Source organism: Eretmochelys imbricata, chromosome 2, assembly GCF_965152235.1.
Source record: "Eretmochelys imbricata isolate rEreImb1 chromosome 2, rEreImb1.hap1, whole genome shotgun sequence".
In the NCBI taxonomy this organism is placed as follows: domain Eukaryota; kingdom Metazoa; phylum Chordata; order Testudines; family Cheloniidae; genus Eretmochelys; species Eretmochelys imbricata.
In genome coordinates, this window is record NC_135573.1 from 223,893,152 (window position 1) to 223,913,827 (window position 20,676).

The 20,676-nt window shown below is 45.3% G+C and overlaps 1 protein-coding gene across 1 annotated transcript; it reads right to left on the bottom strand.

The window, feature by feature from the left end:
- Positions 1 to 676: 676 nt before the first annotated feature.
- On the bottom strand, positions 677 to 7,244 carry GATAD1 (GATA zinc finger domain containing 1). The gene is made up of 5 exons (XM_077808105.1): positions 6,932 to 7,244; positions 6,447 to 6,572; positions 4,325 to 4,384; positions 2,964 to 3,147; positions 677 to 1,086 (listed from the first exon to the last, which is right to left on the bottom strand). The coding sequence occupies exons 1-5, from the start codon at positions 7,121 to 7,123 to the stop codon at positions 896 to 898; spliced, it is 753 nt and encodes a 250-aa protein (XP_077664231.1). The 5' UTR covers positions 7,124 to 7,244; the 3' UTR covers positions 677 to 895.
- Between the last annotated feature and the right edge of the window lie 13,432 nt (positions 7,245 to 20,676).

Sequence of the window (20,676 nt, forward strand, 5' to 3'; positions counted from 1 at the left end):
TTTGGAATTTGAGGCATATGAGTTTAACATAATTAAACTGTTTGTTTTTCAGAAGTCCATTTTTTTTACTATTTACCTTTTCATTCTTATGAACTATCAATAAGTAGTGTACCAAAACTCAGCAGAGAATTTAAAACCAACCCAAGGGCCTGATCTAGCAAACAAGTACAAAAGGGTTACTTACATCATGCTTGCCTAGTCAGGCCTCAAGGCTGTCTCTGTTTCTGCATCAAGTGATGTTGCTCTGCTCAACAGGTTTTTAAAGGGAAGGTGACAGAGTGGCAAAAGCCAAAAAATGGTAGTTCTCGAATAGGTCTCCTTCTCTTATGCAGTTTTACAGAAACTCGTATAACTTCACCCATTTGTAAAATTCAGCTCAGTACACTCGATGCTCTCTCATTAAAACCTTGAACAAACGTGTGCAGAGCATAGCCACATTGATGAACACTGGTTTTAGTCTTTAAAGTCAATGGCAGGGAACAAAAATACACTACAGTAGCTATACAATATGTTGTGTAGGTAGCGATGGCTCCTAAAATACTGCACATAGTGCTAGTCTTCTTTTGTAAGAGACAGTGGCAAGATTAGAAGACTACAGGGACAGCCCACTTAAAGAAATCACTAACTCATGGCAGGAGAGAGGAAAATACAAAACGTGAGGTTCTCATACTCAGGCAACGGTGACAAAACAAGTGGCTTTAATTGGAGCAAGGGAGGGAAACAGAAGCATCAAATAAGAAAATTTTCTTTCAAAAGTCAGAAATTTTAAAAAAATCACCACCACCATAATCCATATGGCCAACCAAACATTTTAGAAAAAAAATTCTTGTAATAGATGTACAGATGAAGGCTGAGAATACAACTAATATACTTTTAAATGGTACTCAAACAAAGATTATAAGTTGTTGGTAACAGTTTCCTTGATGGAGATTGCAGGAGTAGGTCCGACATGAGTCCAGATATAGCCTTTTTCTGGTCTAGTAGGAACTGTGGGGAAGGGAGACGATCGAGATTTGAAATATTCTGAAGGTGCATGACAAACAAATTCTAAGTATTCCATTTTCCTTGGAAGATCTTCTTCTGGTCCTAAAAAACAAAGTAACATTTTTACTCCCGAGGGCATTCTGCGCCAAAAAATTAAAAATTCTGCACACAATATTTTAAAATTCTGCAAGTTTTATTTGTCAATAAATAAATGCAGAGGCTCCAGCATGGAGTGGGGCACACAGGCCACTGGCTGTACAAAGGTGGGAGATCACCCTGCAGCCTCTCCATCTCCCCTCCCCCGGGACACGGACTCAGTGGTGAGGCTGCACTGATCCTGACACAGTACAAGGCCTGGGCCTGCCACAGAAACACTCTGGGGCCCTGCCCCTCTGCACCTGGCCTGGTCTGGCACACCAGGTGTGGGTTAGGCAGGCTCAATCAGGCAGGATTAGGGGTTAGAGGATTCTGTGTGGGACAATCTGGGTGAAGGCAGCTCAGGGGCGGGTCTAGGTGGGGGAGGATCTGGATGCACAGAGGTTCGTTGGTGGTGGTGGTGGTGGGTGTTCCAGGTGCAGGGGCAATGGGACTCTGCAGGATCTTCCAGGTGAAAGTGGTTGGGGCTCAGCAAAAGGGTCTGGGTGTGGGGGTCTCCGCAGGGGGGTCTGGGTGCAGCTAGGTGGGGGTTCAGGTTGGTCAGGGGGTGGGGCTCATCAGGGTGGGGGGTTGAGTGCAGGAAGCTCAGTGGGGGATGGTCTGGGTACAGGAGTGGGGGTCCAGAGGCAGGGAGTCTGGGTGCAGGGGGGCTCCAGATGCAGGGGTTGAGGTTCCGTGGGGTGGGGTTCAGGTATGGAGAGCTAGGAGGGTTCTGGGTGTATGGGATGAGGCTTGGCGGTGGTGCCCGGGTATGGGAGGTCCAGATATACAGGGTTGGGTGGATGGGGAGCAGCTCCCTCTACAGTGACCCCTCCCCCTGCTGCTGATGGAACTATGGGAGCAGGAAGCAGGGGAGGATGCTGAGCTTCCTGCAGCTGGGGGAGGTTTCTGGGCGTGGGTCTGATACAGCCCCAGCCATTCCTTGCAGGGGAAGAGGAAGTCCTGTCCTTTCCTGCCTGCAGCCCAGCTGGGATTAGTAGCTGATCCCAGCTCAGGGTAGGAGCCACTGGCTGGGTGTCCCCAGCCGTGCGGTGATTTACCTCTCCACCAGCTAGTCCGGGTGCCTGAAACGATGTACCTGTGCAGCTAGGGAATGGTACATGACTGCTCTTGCATCCTCCCTTTGCTTCCCTGTCAGAGTCATTTTTCTGTGGGGAAGCAAAGAAATCTGCAGGGCACATGAAATCTGCGCACACACAGTGGCGCAAAATTCCCCAAGGAGGACATTTTAAAGCTTTATACATTATATATAACGGAACAACAGCCAGCAATATCTGAGAACACTACTATTTCAATCGGAAACTTTTAAAATTTGTTCCATTCTGTGTTCAAATTGAAGCATTCTTCCAGTAGTTATGAGTAGAGCTCAAAAAAATATATGTAATGAATTTAGCTGCTCTCTGTGCTTGAACTGCATGTCCAGCTCATTTTTCTCAAATATATTCATACTTGATGTTTGTAATAGAAACTGTTCTGGAACTGTCACACACGCCTGTATAGTATGTTGCCTACTTTATCAGTCAGGGCTAATATCCCTAGGGCTAGATTCTGATAATTAAGTCCACAAGCCCACAACAATAATCACAAGGCTGTGATTATTTTTATGCATGTAAGTAATCCCATTCAATTAAACTGGACTACTCACACACACATTTATTCCTGTGTTCACAGGATCTGGGCCTTAAAACGACATGAATGATGGTCAGGGAGAACAACGAAGTATTCTGTAAACTACACCACAGTTAGGCATAGTCTATACAAGGGGTTTTTTTGTACCAGTGTAGCCATGTATACAGGTTATGATAGGAAATCTTGGCGCTTACCTATGATATAGGATGCAGGGTCAAAACAGTCTTTGGGACTGGCTACGGTAGGAATGAGCCATGTTAAAGCTGCACTCTTTTCACAGTATTGGTCCTGAATAAACCCCCTAATCTGAGCATAGTATGTTTTTCCATCCTGCTCATCAACCACTGAAACAACATCTCCAATTTGATAGTACACTCCCTGGAAGAGATACAGATAATTACTTTTTAAAAAACCTGATTTTACTAGCAAATGCCTGGAACTTTCCTCAGCTTTCTTCAGGGATGCTTTAAATACCAAATTTCCCTCCCTTAAACCATTTATTTGTAGGCACAATGATAAACTGCACCCTTCTCCAAGCGCTCCAACAATTCAGCCTTCAAACCAAGGGAAAGGGATGCTGTAAAACTGAATTATTCTTCACCCATAGTATGGTCTGTGCATCACCACCCACAGCATGCATCCGATGAAGTGAGCTGTAGCTTACGAAAGCTTATGCTCAGATAAATTGGTTAGTCTCTAAGGTGCTACAAGTACTCCTTTTCTATCCTGCAGAAGTGGACACTGCCTCATTAACACGAGTACAATTCTTCAGGGCACCACAAGAGCCAGTCTACATGCTGTCCCCAACAGTTACATGTGATTCTAGACTCTAGAGCCAGAAGTTGTGGATTACTGACCAAGGCCTTCCATACACATGGCAGCACAAAGAGTAACTAGCCAGCAAACAGGTTTTTGGTAGCGTCAACCGGTCTTTGATATAAATAAGTTATCAGTTAATACTGGTTTTGATTTTTCCCTTTGGAAAAAAAAAGATAAAGAACACCCTCAGTTTTTAAAAAATACTATATATGATTGAGCACTGTTCCAGATATAGACACTGCTACAAATAAAATAACTTAGGCATCCTGTTAAAGAAGAAAATATGAGAACATACATTTATTTTCGTAGATGTGCTAGACGCACCAATATATGCCCTCTACTTAAAATAGGACCCACCACATTAATTTGAACTACTGCTGAAAGTAAATGTCAATTTTGCTTGGTTCCCAGAGTAACAGTGAAAGCTGACACTTTTTCATAAATTCACAAGTGTGTTTTTGCAATTTTTTTTCCAATTAAAAAGCTGGCTCTCTTTACACAATGTAATGCTTAACCTCTGGAGAGAAAAGAGATTAAAACTTCTGGGGTAAACAATTTTCCATGATTGGGGGCAGCAATATAATGATACAACACACTGATGCTGGGATTCCCCAAGAATTCAGTTCATAAAAGAAAGAAAACTTTTTGTAAATAAAGTCTTTTCACTATCTATCCGCGATAACTTTTGAAAGTCTTAGAGGAATATCATCTTTTGCTCTGTATAAACCATAAATACCTTATGAAAGATGGATTCTGCTGTAATTATAGTGGATACAGACTCAGGAGCCTTGATGGGCTAAATAAACAACAACATAAAAACAGTTAGAAGTTACAAGGGTAGAAAAATTCATGAAGAAAATGTTATTGTATTCTAGAGAAATAGGAAAGAAAATTCTAGCAAATCTAAGATACTAAAGCACAATCTTCACATAAAAAAGAATGGACAAGAAATTAGAATTTTTCTAAATATGTCCATTTTATAATAAAAATTGAGACAATGACCCCACTAATGTTCATTAACTCAAAAATGAGGTCTTAAAGAGAAAGGCTGGTTATAAACTTGAATGATCAGTCTTACTGTTAAACATGAAAGCGGGGGAGAGGAGAAGAAAGCACAGGACCCTTGAGAACTCAGTTCAAACCAGGAGACAGAATGACCCCTTACACAGAGACACGTGAGCAAGTTTGTTTACACTGTTCAGAGCTAGGAGCAATCCAAACCTGTGTACCTGATACTGCAACCATATCCTATCCTGACTAAAGGCTGATTGCGCGAATGAAGTTGCAAAAGAAACCACAACAGGGTCAAATGCACATGTCATCAGAAATCAGGGTGGATTAAATTTAAATCAAAGCAATTTTTAATAATTATTTAAATTAGCAAGCAGGAAACCTTTGTTTAAATAACTGATTTAAATTGTTTTGTATTTGTACTTAAGGAAGGTTGATTCTTGCTTGGCAACCATTCAAACATGGTTATTGGCAACTAAATACACGCTGTACACTAAATTTTGAGCTTTTTTGCTAACCAGGAAGATTATTAATTATATAGCTTAACTTATATTTATTCATTTTATTGTGTTAGAAAATGGTGAATAATGCATTTATTAGATGATATTTTTTAACTTGCAATTGCTGTCAAACTCTATTGGGATGGAAATTCAAATTAAATTACAAATGCACAAAAACAATATATTTTTTTTATTAAATAAAACTACCTTAAATGTGTTAGATTTATAAGAAAAAAAGTTTGTAAAAACTTGTTTAATAAAAGTCAATTGTAAATACAAAACATGGAGAGTATGATCTGTAGTTAGAGAATTTAACTGACTTGTTTGTGGTCACTGTGTTCCCCAAGACTTTAGAACTAGCAGATCTCATCATCTCGCAGTTTTTGTTAATAGATTGGAAGAGGAAAAGAAGCCTTCCTGCTTTTTCAACTTCTAATTGGTTTCTTAACTTTGCATGACCTCATATTGAACTGAACTAGCTGAATAACTGAATTGAAGAAAATATTCTCTCTGCAACTGCAGAAGAGGCTACTGCTGCCAAAAGCTAGTTTAGAATTTCAGCAAATTCTGGTTCCAGATGCTTAGCCAGTGTTTTCCACCAGTTCAATGATTCAACTTTATTTAAAACTTAACAGCAGACATATATTTTTCAATATTATTTATTTTAAATTATAATAATTTAATGCATTATCATAGGTTGTCACTTTCTATTTTGGATTTTAAATTACAGATTTATTTTCAAAAAATAAATGTGGATTTAACTGAAATTATTTTTTTTTTAAAAGAAGGCAACTGGATTTTTAAGGCATTGATTTTTATCCACCCTGGCAAAAATGAAGGGACTGACCCAGAAATTGGGACAGCTGAGCTGAACTCAGTTTGGGCTTAATTTGGTTTTCTGCAGAAAAGGAGCAATTCTTTGGAGAAATGACAAATATTTCTGCAGATCTGGATTACCTTGACATGTTGGGACACTGCTTTGAGAAGACTGCAACACCAGAGCTGTGTGCCAACAGGAGTGGCAGAACACATTACTCCGGGTTAGTCTACACTAGAAGTGCCAGAGCTGCTTAGCTGCGCTAACGCAGCAGCAGCGCCTCTGGTGAAGAGGCTGGATGCAGATGGGAGAGAATTCTCCTGTGGGCATAATAAATCCACCTCTGCAGAAGGCGGTAGCTGTGCGGGCAGGAGCAGCTCTCCCGCTGACATAGCCCTTAGGTCAGTGTAATTTATGTGGCTCAGGGGCCGGCTTATTCACCCCCCCAGTGACATAAGTAGTAGCTTAGACCAAGCCATAGCCAGTATAATTACAATGAGCACAAGACATTATAGCCACAGTCACCTTACATTTTTTAACTTGAAAATATGTCTTCTCCCTTTGCCTTTAGTGGAAACTTTCTTTTCAGCAGCCGGCGCAGATTTGTATTTTGTGTTCCTCAGCCGAGCAGACCTCCTGTGGATCTCCTGTTTGCTCTGTCCGGCGGACAATGAAACGAGAAAGCGGGGGAAGGAGCGTTCGTGTTACGGGCTGTCACCGTTCACACACTCAGTAAATGGGCTCGCCATAAAAATCGGGTTAGGCCCGACTGCGACGCCCCTCGCTCCCCGGGCGCGCGCGCGGCGGCTGCCAGGCTTCCCGCGCAGCTCGGCACCCGCGGGAGTTCCCCGAGAGGCCCCGCGGCGGGCGCTGCAGCAGCGGGCCCCGCTCTTGGCCCGCCGGGGGCAGGAAGGCGCGACGTGGCGGTGTCACGCCCCGTGTAAACCCCCACGGAGCCCCCGCCTCGGGACCCCGGCCCCTTCTCGCAGCACGAGCGGGTGCCCGGCAGCCTGACCTGCTTGCCGCCGCCGCCCCCCCCGTTGCTGTGCTGGGCGGCGGCCGAGGTGGTGGCGAAGGGCCCGGGCCCCGGCGGCCCGGCGCGGCCCGTGCAGTTGTTGCAGAGGATCTCGCCCTGGCCGCCCTTCTTCCACATGGAGGAGGAGGTGCTGCGGCACACGCTGCACGTGGGCTTCAGGCCCAGCGGCATCCTCGGCGCCGGCCCGGGCCGCGGCCCCGCGCAGCCACAGCGAGCCCGGCCGCCCGGACTGGGCCGCCCCGTTCCTCCGCCGGCCGGGGCGGGTGCTGCTGGCAGCGGCGCCGCGGAGCAGCTAGGGGGCGGGAGGAGCCGAGCGAGCCCTCTGCCGGCTACGGAGCCAGCTGCTGCGCCGGTACCCGCCTCCCGCGGCCCGGCCCCCAATCCCCTTCCGCCGAGCCCAGCTCCGCCCAGCCCGGCCTGGCACCCAACCCTCTCCCCGCTGTGCCCGGCTCCGCACTCAACTCCTCACTGCACAGCGTGGCTTGGCGGCACACCTACCCCCCACAGCCCAGCCCAGCCCAGCCCGTCCACACACACACACAGCCTGACCCTGGACCCAACTCTTCTACACACAGGTACAGCCCAGTGCCCAGCCGCATAGCGCCCAACCACCCTTCCCCCATCACACACAGCCTGGCTCAGCACCCAGCAAACCCCACCCCGCACCCAACCCCACAGCACACAGCTCAGCTGCACCCGTTCCACCGACCAGCCTAGCAATCCCTCCCCCAGCTGGGATCCAGAATATGGAGGCAGCTGCACCCACCCCACAGTCTTTCTAAGATGTACCTTCCTCCCCCCCCACCCCCCGCCCAATAAAAAAAGTTGGGCCCACAGCAAATGGAGGAATAGACTCCATCTTATTCTGCCTTTTTGCTATCTTGGCTTTGCAGCTCTGACGCTCTCCAGAACTCTAAACCCCTTGGCCCCAGTCCGGAGACCCCTCCTGCACACCAAACCCCTCATACCCAGCCCACACCCTGAACCCCTCATTTCTGGCTGCACCCCGGAGCCTGCACCCAAAGCCCATACCCCCTCCCACACTCCAAACTCCTTGTCCCCAGTCTGGAGTCCCCTTCTGCACCCCAAACCCCTCATCTCCGGCCCCACCTCAGAGCCCACACTCCATCCTGCAACCCAACCCTCTATCCCAGCCCGGTGAAAGTGAGCAAGGGTGGGGGAGAGTGAGCGACAGAGGGAGGGGGAATAGTGTGAGTGGGGCGGGGCCTAGGGGCAGAGGCAGGGCAAGGGTGTTCAGTTTTGTGCTATTAGAAAGTTGGCAACCCTAAACCTCAATGCCATGATTTCTTATTTCTGCTGTAAATTACTTTCAACCTGAAGAAGAACTCTGTGTGCCTCAAAAGCTTGTCTCTCTCACCAACAGAAATGTGTCCATTTAAGTTGTTACCTTGTCTTTCAACAAGTGAAGGGACAGTACATTTTTGTGGAATGTAGGTAACTTTGGGACTAAAATGAGTGCTGTCCCCCAAAATGAAGGGCACTTGCAAATGATGGCAAACGAGTAAAAATAAAACCATTAAAAAACATAGGCCCCAAGCCTACAATAGGGTTGGCACTAACAGAATCATGGCCATGCACAGCTCAGAGGTCTGCTTGTGCAAGTCTGACTGCAAGATCAGGGCCTTATTTTAGTCACTCAAGTCAGCAACTGTGACAAACCCATGGGAAGCAAATGTGCTGAGTAAGAAATGTGCTTTGCTAGAGCTATACTGTTCTGTAGACCAGTAAAGGACTTCAGAATGCAGGGTTGTCACTTGGTAACTTTTCTAAGCACGAAATTCATACAAAAAGTGGGGAACAGAGATTAAATTAAAATTCAAAACAAAAGAATATTTTGGCTGAGGGCTGAATTAGTAGCCTCCAAGTATATACTGCTTGGGGCCCCAATTCTGCTATTGAATGGGGCTTGAGTGGACTCCAGCCCCCACACTAGGTCAGTTGATAAGCTGAGGCCTCAGTTTGTGCCTCAGGCTGAGCCGGTCTTTTGTTAAGATATTCTTACCAGAAAAGTCAGCAGTTTCCTTTTCTTGTTTTTAGTCACTTTTCATTAATTCTGCAATATAGAAAAATAAAGGAACCCAAATAATGTAATCACTTTTATTAACAGTAGCACAGCAATCTCCAGCTTGATGCAAAAGCACAACCTTAAAATTCAGTATGCCTCTGATTCTACAAGTTGATTTGGATGGTGGACTCCTCCACCAGTATGGAATCCCATTGATTTAACTGGGACAATGTGCAGATTTAAGGGTGGACTAGTTTGCAGGATTGATGCCTGTGGCAGGATGATTCAGAGGCCTTAAAATCTTCTGCATTAGTTAACTGTACGTTTTTGCCCAGATATCTCCTACTTTCAGCGGAAGTAGCAAAGTAGCATATATGAAAATGTACTGGATTTGTGGCAATATGTTTGGTGTGTCACAGTTCCCAAGGCAATTCCACCTCTAATCCCTTCATGGCCTACTTGACAGTGTCCTGCTCAGGCCTCAAGTCTCTAGATGTCACCTTTTTGGGTGGGAACCCATGATCCTCTTCTTGCAGACTGGGAATTTAGGCTGAAATTCCTCCTGCAATTCACTGTGATCATCTTAGAAAGTCTGAGTTTAGTTCAGCACCTGTAGTTCTGCACTCTCACAGCTATGATGACCAGCCAGCCTTCATAATCAAAAAGCAAAGTATTTATTTAGAACAAAAGCACTACAGAGAAAACATATGGATATAAACTGGCCATCAGGAAGTTTAGACTTGAAATTAGACGAAGGTTTCTAACCATTAGACGAGTGAAGTCCTGGAATAGTCTTCCAAGGGGAGCAGTGGAAGCAAAAGACGTATCCGGCTTCAAGACTAAGCTTGATAAGTTTATGGAGGGGATGGTATGATGGGATAGCCTAATTTTGGCAATTAATTGATCTTTGACTATTAGCGGTAAATATGCCCAATGGCCTGTGATGGGATGGTAGATAGGGTGGGATCTGAGTTACTACAGAGAATTCTTTCCTAGGTGTCTGGCTGTTGAGTCTTGCCCACATGCTCAGGGTTTAGCTGATGGCCATATTTGGGGCTGGGAAGGAATTTTCCTCCAGGGCAGATTGACAGAGGCCCTGGGGGCTTTTCGCCTTCCTCTGTGCATGGGGCACGGGTCACATGCTGGAGGATTCTCTGCACCTTGAAGTCTTTAAACCATGATTTGAGGATTTCAATAGGTCAGACATAGGTCAGGGGTTTGTTACAGGAGTGGGTGGGTGAGATTCTGTGGCCTGCGTTGTGCAGGAGGTCAGACTAAATGATCATAATGGTCTCTTCAGACCTTAAAGTCTATGATTCTGTGATATCATAAATCAATAAACAGCTTACACACATACTTACCAGGTAATACCAATCTACAACATGGCAACCGTGTGATCACCCTGGTAGGTCTCAAACACTTGCTGCAGAGTCTGTCCCCTCTTGGTCACAGTGTCGATACAGTTTTTGGATCAAGTGAGAGTGCCCCCCCCCCCCGTGCCCCCCCTTCCCCTCCCCGTCCTCTATATCAGCCTGGTTGCTTTATATGCTTCTTGGTTCTTTGTTAGCTGAGCTTCTGAAACCCAGTCAAAACCAGTATATGCAATTCCTCCCCAGAGGTTGGTACTTCTCCAGATATGTTTACCCCCTGGGTATTTTCATTAATTACTCTCCAGTAACTTTTGTTCCTGATAGCTTGTGCTTTGGAAACTTCCAAACCGTCACTGCATTGGTTGTCTTGTTTCACTAAATAAATAATGCCTTCCCATCTGACAGGTAGCAATACAAAGGAAGAGGGGAAACTGAATCACACATGTTCCATAAAAATTAATCAGAAGTTTTCCAGTTCTCCATATGCTAACCTTTTTTATACATACAGTATAGCAGACTGCATAATGTTTGCATGGGGCTAATAAATTTTGGTAATTATTACAATAATATGACAAAGAACAGTGGTTCTCAAACTGTGGGGAGTGCCCCCTCTAGGAAGCCCGGAGGAACATTGGGGGGGGGGCGCAGAGGGGCCCAGGCCAGCCCCATGGGGGGGGAGGAAGGAGCACCACCTAGCCCTGCTCTGCCCCCAGCTCCTCTCCGGCCCTGGCCACAGCTCCCTTCTGCCCCTAGCCCCAGCCGTGGCTGTGGCTCAGCTCCTGGCCTCAGCCCAGGCTCCACTCCTGGCCCTGGCCCCAGCCACAGCTACATTTCTGGCTCCAGCTGCAGCTCTGTTCCCAGCCCAGACCCCGGCTCAGCTCCCAACCTCAGCCTGGCCCCAGCCCAGATTGGCTCTGCCCTCATTCCCTTTCCACCCCCAGGCCAGCTCCTTCCCCATCCCCAGTTTTTCCCCCAGCTCCACCTTCAGCTCATGCTCCTCTGCTGAGCCAACTGTGCAGTAATGGAGGCATGGCGCAGACAGATTCCATTACTGGTGAGGTGGGGCCTGACAGGAAAAGTTTTGACAAAGAATGTTAGGGCATTGGCTTAAACCCAGAAAAACATGGAAATTCATTACAAAGTTTAATCCTTCCATGTCACCATTTATAAAAGAGTGACAATCCCTAACATTACAGCAGTGTGCCATGATGTACGTAGGTATTGGGAGGATAGAACCTTAAGGATGAATTTCAATGGAAAGCAAACATTTCTGATGATGTGTAACATTATAATGTCTCCATCAGCTTTTTTCATTACATTATTAATAAACCTCCACTTGTCAGAATCACATTGTTCTTTATTATAAAAGTATAGGTAATACCAATCTACCACACTGGACCACCCTGGTAGGTCTCAAACCCTTCTCGCAGGGTCTATCCTTCTTGATTACAGAATCAATACAATTCTTGGATCAAGGGAGAGTGCTCCCCAACCACTAGCTCAGGCTGGTCATATTATACACTTCTCAGTTCTTTGTTTGCTGAGCTTCTTGAACCAATATATGCAATTCCCTACAGGGGTTGGTAGAATCATAGAAACAGAACTGGAAGGGACCTCGAGAGGTCATCTAGTCCAGTCCCCTGCACTCAAGGCAGGACTAAGTATTATCTAGACCATCCCTGACAGATGTTTGTCCAACCTGCTCTTAAAAATCCCCAATGATGGAGATTCTACAACCTCCCTAGGCAATTTATTCCACTCTGACAGGTAGGAAGTTTTTCCTAAAGTCCAACCTAAACTGCCCTTGCTGCAATTTTTGCCCATTGCTTCGTATCCTATCCTCAAAGGTTAAGAAGAACAATTTTTCTCCCTCCTCCTTGGAACAGTCTTTTAGGTACTTGAAAACTGTTATCATGTCCCTTCTCAGTCATCTTTTCTCCAGACTAAACAAACCCAATTTTTTCAATCTTCCCTCATAGGCCATGTTTTCTAGACCTTTAATCATTTTTGTTGCTCTTCTCTGGACTTTCTCCAATTTGTTCACATCCTTCCTGAAATATGGCGCCCAGAACGGGACACAATACTCCAGTTGAGGCCTAATCAGCGCGGAGTAAAGCAGAAGAATTACTTCTCGTGTCTTGCTTATACTACTCCTGCTAATACATCCCAGAATGATGTTTGCTTTTTTTGCAACGGCGTTACACTGTTGACTCATATTTAGCTTGTGATCCACTATGACCCCCAGATCCCTTTCCGCAGTACTCCTTCCTAGGTCGTCATTTCCCATTTTGTATGTGTGCAACTGATTGTTCCTTCCTAAGTGGAGTATTTTGCATTTGTCCTTACTGAATTTCATCCTGTTTACTTCAGACCATTTCTCCAGTTTGTCCAGATCATTTTGAATTTTAATCCTATCCTCCAAAGCGCTTGCAACCCCTCCCATCTCGGTATTGTCTGCAAACTTTATAACTGTACTCTCTATGCCATTATCTAAATCATTGATGAAGATATTGAACAGAACCGGACCCCGAACCGATCTCTGCAGGACCCCACTTGTTATGCGCTTCCAGCATGACTGTGAACCACTGGTAACTACTCTCTGGGAACGATTTTCCAACTAGTTATGCACCCACTTTATAGTAGCTCCGTCTAGGTTGTATTTCCCTAGTTTGTTTATGAGAAGGTTATGCAAGACAGTATCAAAAGCCTTACTAAAATCAAGATATACTGCATCTACCACTTCCTCCCTATCGACAAGGCTCGTTACCCTGTCAAAGAAAGCTATCCGGTCAGTTTGACATGATTTGTTCTTGACAAATCCATGCTGACGGTTACTTATCACCTCATTATCTTCTAGGTGTTTGCAAATTGATTTCTTAATTATTTGCTCCATTGTCTTTCTGGGTACAGAAGTTAAGCTGACTGGTCTGTAATTCCCTGTCCTTATTTCCCTTTTTATAGATGAGCACTATATTTGCCCTTTTCCAGTCTTCTGGAATGTCTCCCATCTTCCATGACTTTTCAAAGATAATTGCTAATGGCTCAGGTATCTCCTCAGTCAGCTCCTTGAGTATTCTAGGATGCATTTCATCAGGCCCTGGTGATTTGAAGACATCTAATTTGTCTAAGTAATTTTTGCCTTGTTCTTTCTCTATTTTAGACTCTGATCCTATCTCATTTTCACTGACATTCACTATGTTAGATGTCCAATCGCCACCAACCTTCTTGGTGAAAACCAAAACAAAGAAGTCATTAAGCACCTCCGTCATGTTTACTTCTGCCATGTTTACCAGTCTAGGGATTTTCATTAAATGACTCCAATGACTTTAGTTCCTGATAGTTCATGCTTAGGTGACTTCCAATCAGTTCAATATTTGGCGTATTATTATGTTACCAATTCCATAATTACCAGACAATATTTACAAGGGTCATTCTTCCTTTGTTCCATTCAAATATAATATCTGTGGCCAAAGGGAATTGCAGCCAATATTTTTGCTTTTGAGGATGTCCTGCTTTGTACTGGCTTCTGAGCCATTTTTTATGACTTCTCTTTGCTCTTCTGTTTCGCACCAGTTGTCTAAGAAACTCTGCATTTTAAATTACAGTTTTTCTCCTCCCCTTCCTGTTTTAAAACCTTTCCTTTTCCTTTTTTGTTCCTTTAAACTTTGTCCTGAACCCTTTGTTTCTTTCCTTTCCCTTCTTCTTTAAGTCTTCCCTATATAGCTGTATGTATTTTTTAATTATTTCAGTATCTTGTGTATCAGAGTTATCATAAGGCGACCGCTATTTCTTTACTCCACCACCTGCCCTGCTTTTCTCTAACTTCCTTTCCCAATTGTTACTCTTACAGTTCTGCTACCTATAGCTTCTATGCATCATGTTGCCATAGTGTCCCTTGTCAGAATAGAAACAAGGGCGGAAAAGGGTGACCACTTCCATCCCAGACTGGGAACTAATATATTTTGTTAATGCATGGAAGAACGTTGCGCGGGCAGCAGGGCTCGGGCTAGTCCCCGGGGGGGCAGGGAGGGAGCACCACCCAGCCCCTCTCCGCCCCCAGCTCTGCTACGGTCCTGCCTGGCCCCATCCCCAGTCTCGGTGCGGCTCTGCTCCTGCCCTCAGCTGCTGGCCGTGGCTCCATTTCTGGCCTGGGGGTGGGGTCGGGGTCAGGAATGGAGCCACACCTGGCCGGAGGTCTGGCTACCAGCCCCTACTGCAGCCGGGCTGCTGCTCCACTCCCAGCCTCAGTCCCTGACCATGGCTCCAGGCCTGGGCCTGCTCCCGGCCCCAGACCCACCCCCAGCTGCATCCCCAGTCTTGGCTCCCTTACTCCTATCCACATCCCTCTCCCCCGCCAAGCCGTGGCCACGCTCCCGGGCCCAGCTCTGGGAGGGCGTATGTGTGTTGGGGCAACCCTCAAAAGTTTGGGGACTACTGGTCTACAGAGACACTGCGTTGCCCAGACTACTCTGACATAAGCCCTACACCTCTTGTGGTGGTGAAGTAATTATGTCGAAGTAGTAGGGCACTTACATTGGCAGGAGCAAGGCTGTAGTGTGTAAACTGACATAATAGGTTGACGTAAGCTGCCTTACGTTGACCTATCTGTGCAGTGTAGACCGAGCCTGAGTCACCTAACGCCAGGATAGGGGTTCCTAGTTGTGGAGTGAAAGCTGAGAAAAGTGCCTAACTCCTTTAGAGGGGAGCAGCTTCAGACACACCCCTCTTTTTAGCATCTTCCATGGGCTAGCTTAGGCAGCTCCCCACAGAGCATGCTGGCCCATCTCTCCCCATTCATTGTATGTGGGTTTTGTGGACCCTGTTCTTGTTCCAGTGATTTTCTAGGTACCTAAAAGTTTGCTGTTGCAAGCCCTAAGTCCCTTTGTGGTTCTGGGCCTGCCCCTAATGTTTTGCTGATTTCCTGATATCCCTGTATGGTAGAGCCAGATCTAGCTCTGGGGCTGCAGTGAGTGCTATCAGCTGCTGGGCTGTGGTGCAGCATACCTGTGCCGCAGCTGGATTTGGGAAGGAAGACTGGTAGCTCCCCATGAAAGTAGAGGCTCTTTTTGAAGAGCTATTCATTGGATGCTACTTCTCTCTTGTTTAATCCAGAGGTTTGACATTGTATGCTTATCCTCGAGCCAAACCCACAACCCAATTTATTTGCATACACTTGTCTTTCAGCAAGGTTATGTCTTGCAAAGGCTCAGCTGCCCCACTGGAAAATCCCTTTTACACCTGTTTCCCATTTGTGCCCCAAGTAAGCATATGGGGGTACGTGCTTGCACAAGCTTTTGAAAATTTGGCTCTGAATCTGTCAGCTGCTTTCTGACACTTGAGTACTATGTTATAAGACCCAGCCCTGCCCATTTGTGACTAATTAAAGGAAACTGCAGCTGCATCAAATATCAAACAGCAGTTAGTGAGGCAGTCTGAGGGCTTGGCTACACTTGCAAGTTAGAGCACATTAAAGCAGCCCCAGGCGCCCTAACTCATGACCTGTCCACACTGGCAAGGCACTTAGAGCGCCTGGACTCTGCAGCTAGAGCGCTCCTGGTAATCCACCTCCACGAGAAGCATAACACTTGCTGCGCCTCGGCTGAAATGCCCCAGCGCCAGTGTGAATGAGGTGTTGCATTACTATACTGCGATCAGCCTCTGGAAATGTCAAGTGACCACTTTTGTCATTGTTTTGAACTCGGCTGCAGGAATGCAGATATGCCCTTTCAATGATCCATTTCTGACAGCCGGCTGCTTATCTGCCCCGGGACAAAGCAACCACTAGTGTGGAATGTTGTTGCTGTGAGTGTGTGAGAGAGAGGCAGGTGGGGAGGGGGGTCTGCTGCTGTCTGAACTTACAAGACAGCATGCTGACATGCTCTCAGCCCCCCAAAACCCCACTCTCTCTCCCCCCACATTCACACAACACACTCCCTGTCACACTCCACCCCCCCATTGGAAAAGCACATTGCAGCCACTTGCATGCTGGGATAGCTACCACAATGCACTGCTCTTTGTGTCATTGCAAGAGCTGCTAATGTGGCCACGGCAGTGCGCTTGAATCTGACAGTGTGGACGCACTGCAGCGCTTTCCCTGCTGCGCTCTCTGAGGGCTGGTTTAACTCCCAGTGCTCTACATCTGCAAGTGTAGCCATGCCCTATGTTTGATGTATAGAAGCCTTGCAGTAGACGCTAGTTATTGTTCAGTTTAATAGGAAGTTACAGGAAGAGTGGAGGTTTTGGTCCAATAGTTATTTCAGGAGGTAGGGAGCTAGAGTTCAGCTGTGCTCTGAAGGTTGGGACTATTATAACTCATTTTGTTGGTTAATTTTTTATTTTGTGTATTTTTCAGTGTTCTGGTTCTTTATTTTTGTAAATATAGTCCAGTTATTCTTTGGGTGATGATACTGTTATTGAAACTAACAAATTTAACCTAGTCTGTACCATTGAGATTATGTTTATATTTAATCCTTCCACCAGCATGGATAAGCAACTAACTATTCACTTATTTTGTGTTAACAATATTTTGTGTCAATTTCCAGTGTTGAAGGGGATGTCTAAATCAACTCCCTTCACAGCTTTGAGCTGGCATTAAAACAAACAGCCCCACATGAAAACAGTTCAACATATCAGGTTCTGTTCAAAACCTTGTCATAGAACACCTACAACCATCTAACAAATTTTTTTATTTTCAAATCTGCAAATCTCTGCTAAAAGTCCCCCACCCCACAAAATGTAATATTTATGACAAAACAAGTTTCAGTTTTTTTAATACCTTTGAGTGCTGCCCCATAATAGCATTACACTCCTGTGTTTTTGTATTTGCCATCATCTCTAGCTCTAATAAAAATAAAAGTTAAATGTTCTAAAACTTCCTGCATATCATATAGTCACCCTGTGCCTTTCACTGCCACCAACGGCTCCCAGCCAAATGCTCTGGAATGCTCTTTAAAAGAGGTTGGAGGCTCTATGATTAACAAAACAATCTTAGCTATGCTGTTAAAATAATAAAGGTATTCACATACCATACTTCAGGACAGATAGTCTATTGCTGGCACTATTCTAAAAACAAAGTCAAGGACTTAATAACAAAGATTAGAAAGGGCTGCTGCCCTGCCCTTCCAGTCTTGTACAGCTGCTAACAGATACACCCATGCTGGATCACTTCCTTTGAAGCATTAAGTTTTGGCCACTGCTGGAAGCAGGATACCAGAATACATTATTCAACAGTCTGATTTGGTATAGTGGCTCTTAAGTTGCTTTAATTCCCATAAGTGACATGATATAATGCAGTTTTTACTAGGAGGGTAAAGTAGTACAGTTTTCCTGAAGAGGACTATGTCCTGTTCTCTCCCCTGCACCATTAAATCATGAGGGCAAAATCCTGGTCCCTTTGAAATGTATGTGAAAGCTCCTATTGACTTCAAGGTGACTAGAAAGCCCTGCATGGTTAATTATTAAATTATGCCCTGCAGTTCTCTGATTTGCAGTGGTGTGGATGGTGGTGAGAGTTTTTTTGTTTTGGGTTTTTTTGGTGATGGTACTAAGAGACCCCAGTCTCATTGTGCATGGAACAAAGAGATAGATCATGGGGTCTTCAGGACAGGGACAAAATCTGCCACCTGTTGTCTATATCATAGAACTGGAAGGGAGCGAGAGGTTTCTTGAAAGTGGAGATTAAAAAAAGAAGTCATCAGGCCTTAAATAAGGCTGTGTCTACACTACGGACCTTACAATAGCACAGCTGCAGCACTGTAAGGTAGCCGCTCTATGTGTAACTGCTCTATGCCAGTGGGAGAGAGCTCTCCCACTGGCATAACTAAACCAGCCGCAACGAACAGTGGTAGAGCTATGTTGGCAGGAGAGCATCTCCCACCAACATAGCGCTGTTCACACCATCGCTTCTCCTGGATGCTTTCCCGTTGACCTAGCTTCCGCCTCTCGGGGAGGTTGAGTACAGATGTCAATGGGAGATGGCCTTTCCCATCGATTTAGCATGTCTTCACCAGACCCTCTAAATCGAGTTGGTAGCGTAGACATGGCCCAAGTCTTTTTTTTCTTAGCACCACTTAATGTGTGTGGGTGGCTGCCAGCAAGTATCTTTAATCTAAGGGCAATCCCAGACATGGTTAAATCTGATGGCCACCTTCATTCAGGCCAAACAGAAGAAGTAATTAAGCTCCTTTGTGGAACAATAGAAGCTGTCATAAATATAAAGGGAAGGGTAACCACCTTTCTGTATACAGTGCTATAAAATCCCTCCTGGCCAGAGGCAAAACCCTTTCACTTGTAAAGGGTTAAGAAGCTAAGGTAACCCCACTGGCACCTGACCCAAAATGACCAATGAGGAGACAAGATACTTTCAAATCTGGGGAGGGGGTGGGGGGAACAAAGGGTTCTGTCTGTCTGTGTGATACTTTTGCCAGGAACAGATCAGGAATGCAAGCCTTACAACTCTTGTAAAGTCAGGTTTCAGAGTAGCAGCCATGTTAGTCTGTATCCACAAAAAGAAAAGGAGGACTTGTGGCACCTTAGAGACTAATAAATTTATTTGAGCATAAGTCAGTAAGTAATCTAGCTAGAAAATGCATTAGATTTTCTTTTGTTTAATGGCTTGTAAAATAAGCTGTGCTGGAGGGAATGTATGTACCTGCTTTTGTGTCTTTTTGTAACTTAAGGTTTTGCCTAGAGGGATTCTCTATGTTTTGAATCTGATTACCCTGTAAAGTATTTACCATCCTGATTTTACAGAGGTGATTCTTTTACCTTGTCTTTAATTAAAATTCTTCTTTTAAGAACCTGATTGATTTTTCATTGTTTTTAAGATCCAAGGGTTTGGGTCTGTGTTCACCTGTACCAAATGGTGAGGATTATTATCAAGCCTTCTCCAGGAAAGGGGGTGTGTAGGGCTTGGGGGGGATATTTTGGGGGAAGATGTCTCCAAATGGTCTCTTTCCCTGTTCTTTGTTTAAAACGCTTGGTGGTGGCAGCATACTGTTCAAGGACAAGGCAAAGCTTGTACCTTAGGGAAGTTTTTAACCTAAGCTGGTAAGAATAAGTTTAGGGGGTCTTTCATGCGGGTCCCCACATCTGTACCCTAGAGTTCAGAGTGGGGAAAGAACTTTGACATGGTGGCAGAGCGGTGGGATCATTTTGAACCAGAGATCATTTTGAAGCAGAAGCACAGTAGGATTTTAAAAGGACAATTTTTTTCTGCTTTGGCTGCTTGGAAGCAGGTTTTAAGCTGAAAGCAGTTAGTTTTTTCTGTCTCTGCCTGGGGACAGAGCAGCTCCATAACAAAGGACTTTTCTGTAAGCTGAGAACAGCTATCAGAGACAAAAGGTATCAGGTTACAGCACAGCAAAATTTTACAAATCAGGTTTGTTTGTTTTTTTCTAACTCTGAGGAATAGCTAGGTTAAAAACAGAGGGGCTAGGATGACAGAAAGCAAGACCAAACAGAGGCTGGAGTTAGCCAGACTGGAAGCCAAAGAAAAAGAAACGGAGGCAGCGAAACAGGCAGAAAAAGCCCAGGAGGCTGCCCACCAGAGAGCTACGGAGGCAGAGAAAGCCCAGGAGGCTGCCCACCAGAGAGCTATGGAGACAGAGAAAACCCAGGAGGCTGCCCACAGGAGAGCTATGGAGGCAAAGGAAAAAGAAATGGAGGAGAGGGGAAAAGAGAGGAAGCATGCATGGGAGACAGAGAAGACAAAGGCTCAGCAGAATATACCGGATAACCCTAACAATCCTTCCCCAACAATCCACAAATGGGAGCGACTATGTCCACATAATGATGAAACCAGTGATATTGCTGAATATTTTCTCACCTTTGAGAGACTGTGCACACTGCATAAAATTCCTGAAGCTCACAAGATGACCACATTGGTCACAAAATGGACTGGAAGAGCTCTGGACATATTCAATAAGATGCCTATTGATGAGGTTTCTGACTATAATAAATTCAAGGATTTGGTTTTAAAGCAATTTCAAGTTACACCTGAAACCTACAGAGTAAAATTTCGTACCCTTAAGAGAGGGCCTGGACTAAGTAATGTGGCTTATGTAAACCAGATGACAGATCTGTTTGATAAATGGCTCAACGGATGGGCTGTAATGAACTTTGGAGGAATGCGGGATTTGATGATACTGGAGAAATTCCTGAAGATGTCCAAGGATGATATAAAACAGTGTTTATGGGATAAGAAAATGGACTCAGCAGGAAGTCTTGCGTCTTATGCTGATCAATACAAGCAGTCTAAGACTGCCGGAGAGGCGGGCCAAACCAGAACAAACGGGTGGAGGGAGGAGAGAGGAACAACCCTGGTCACA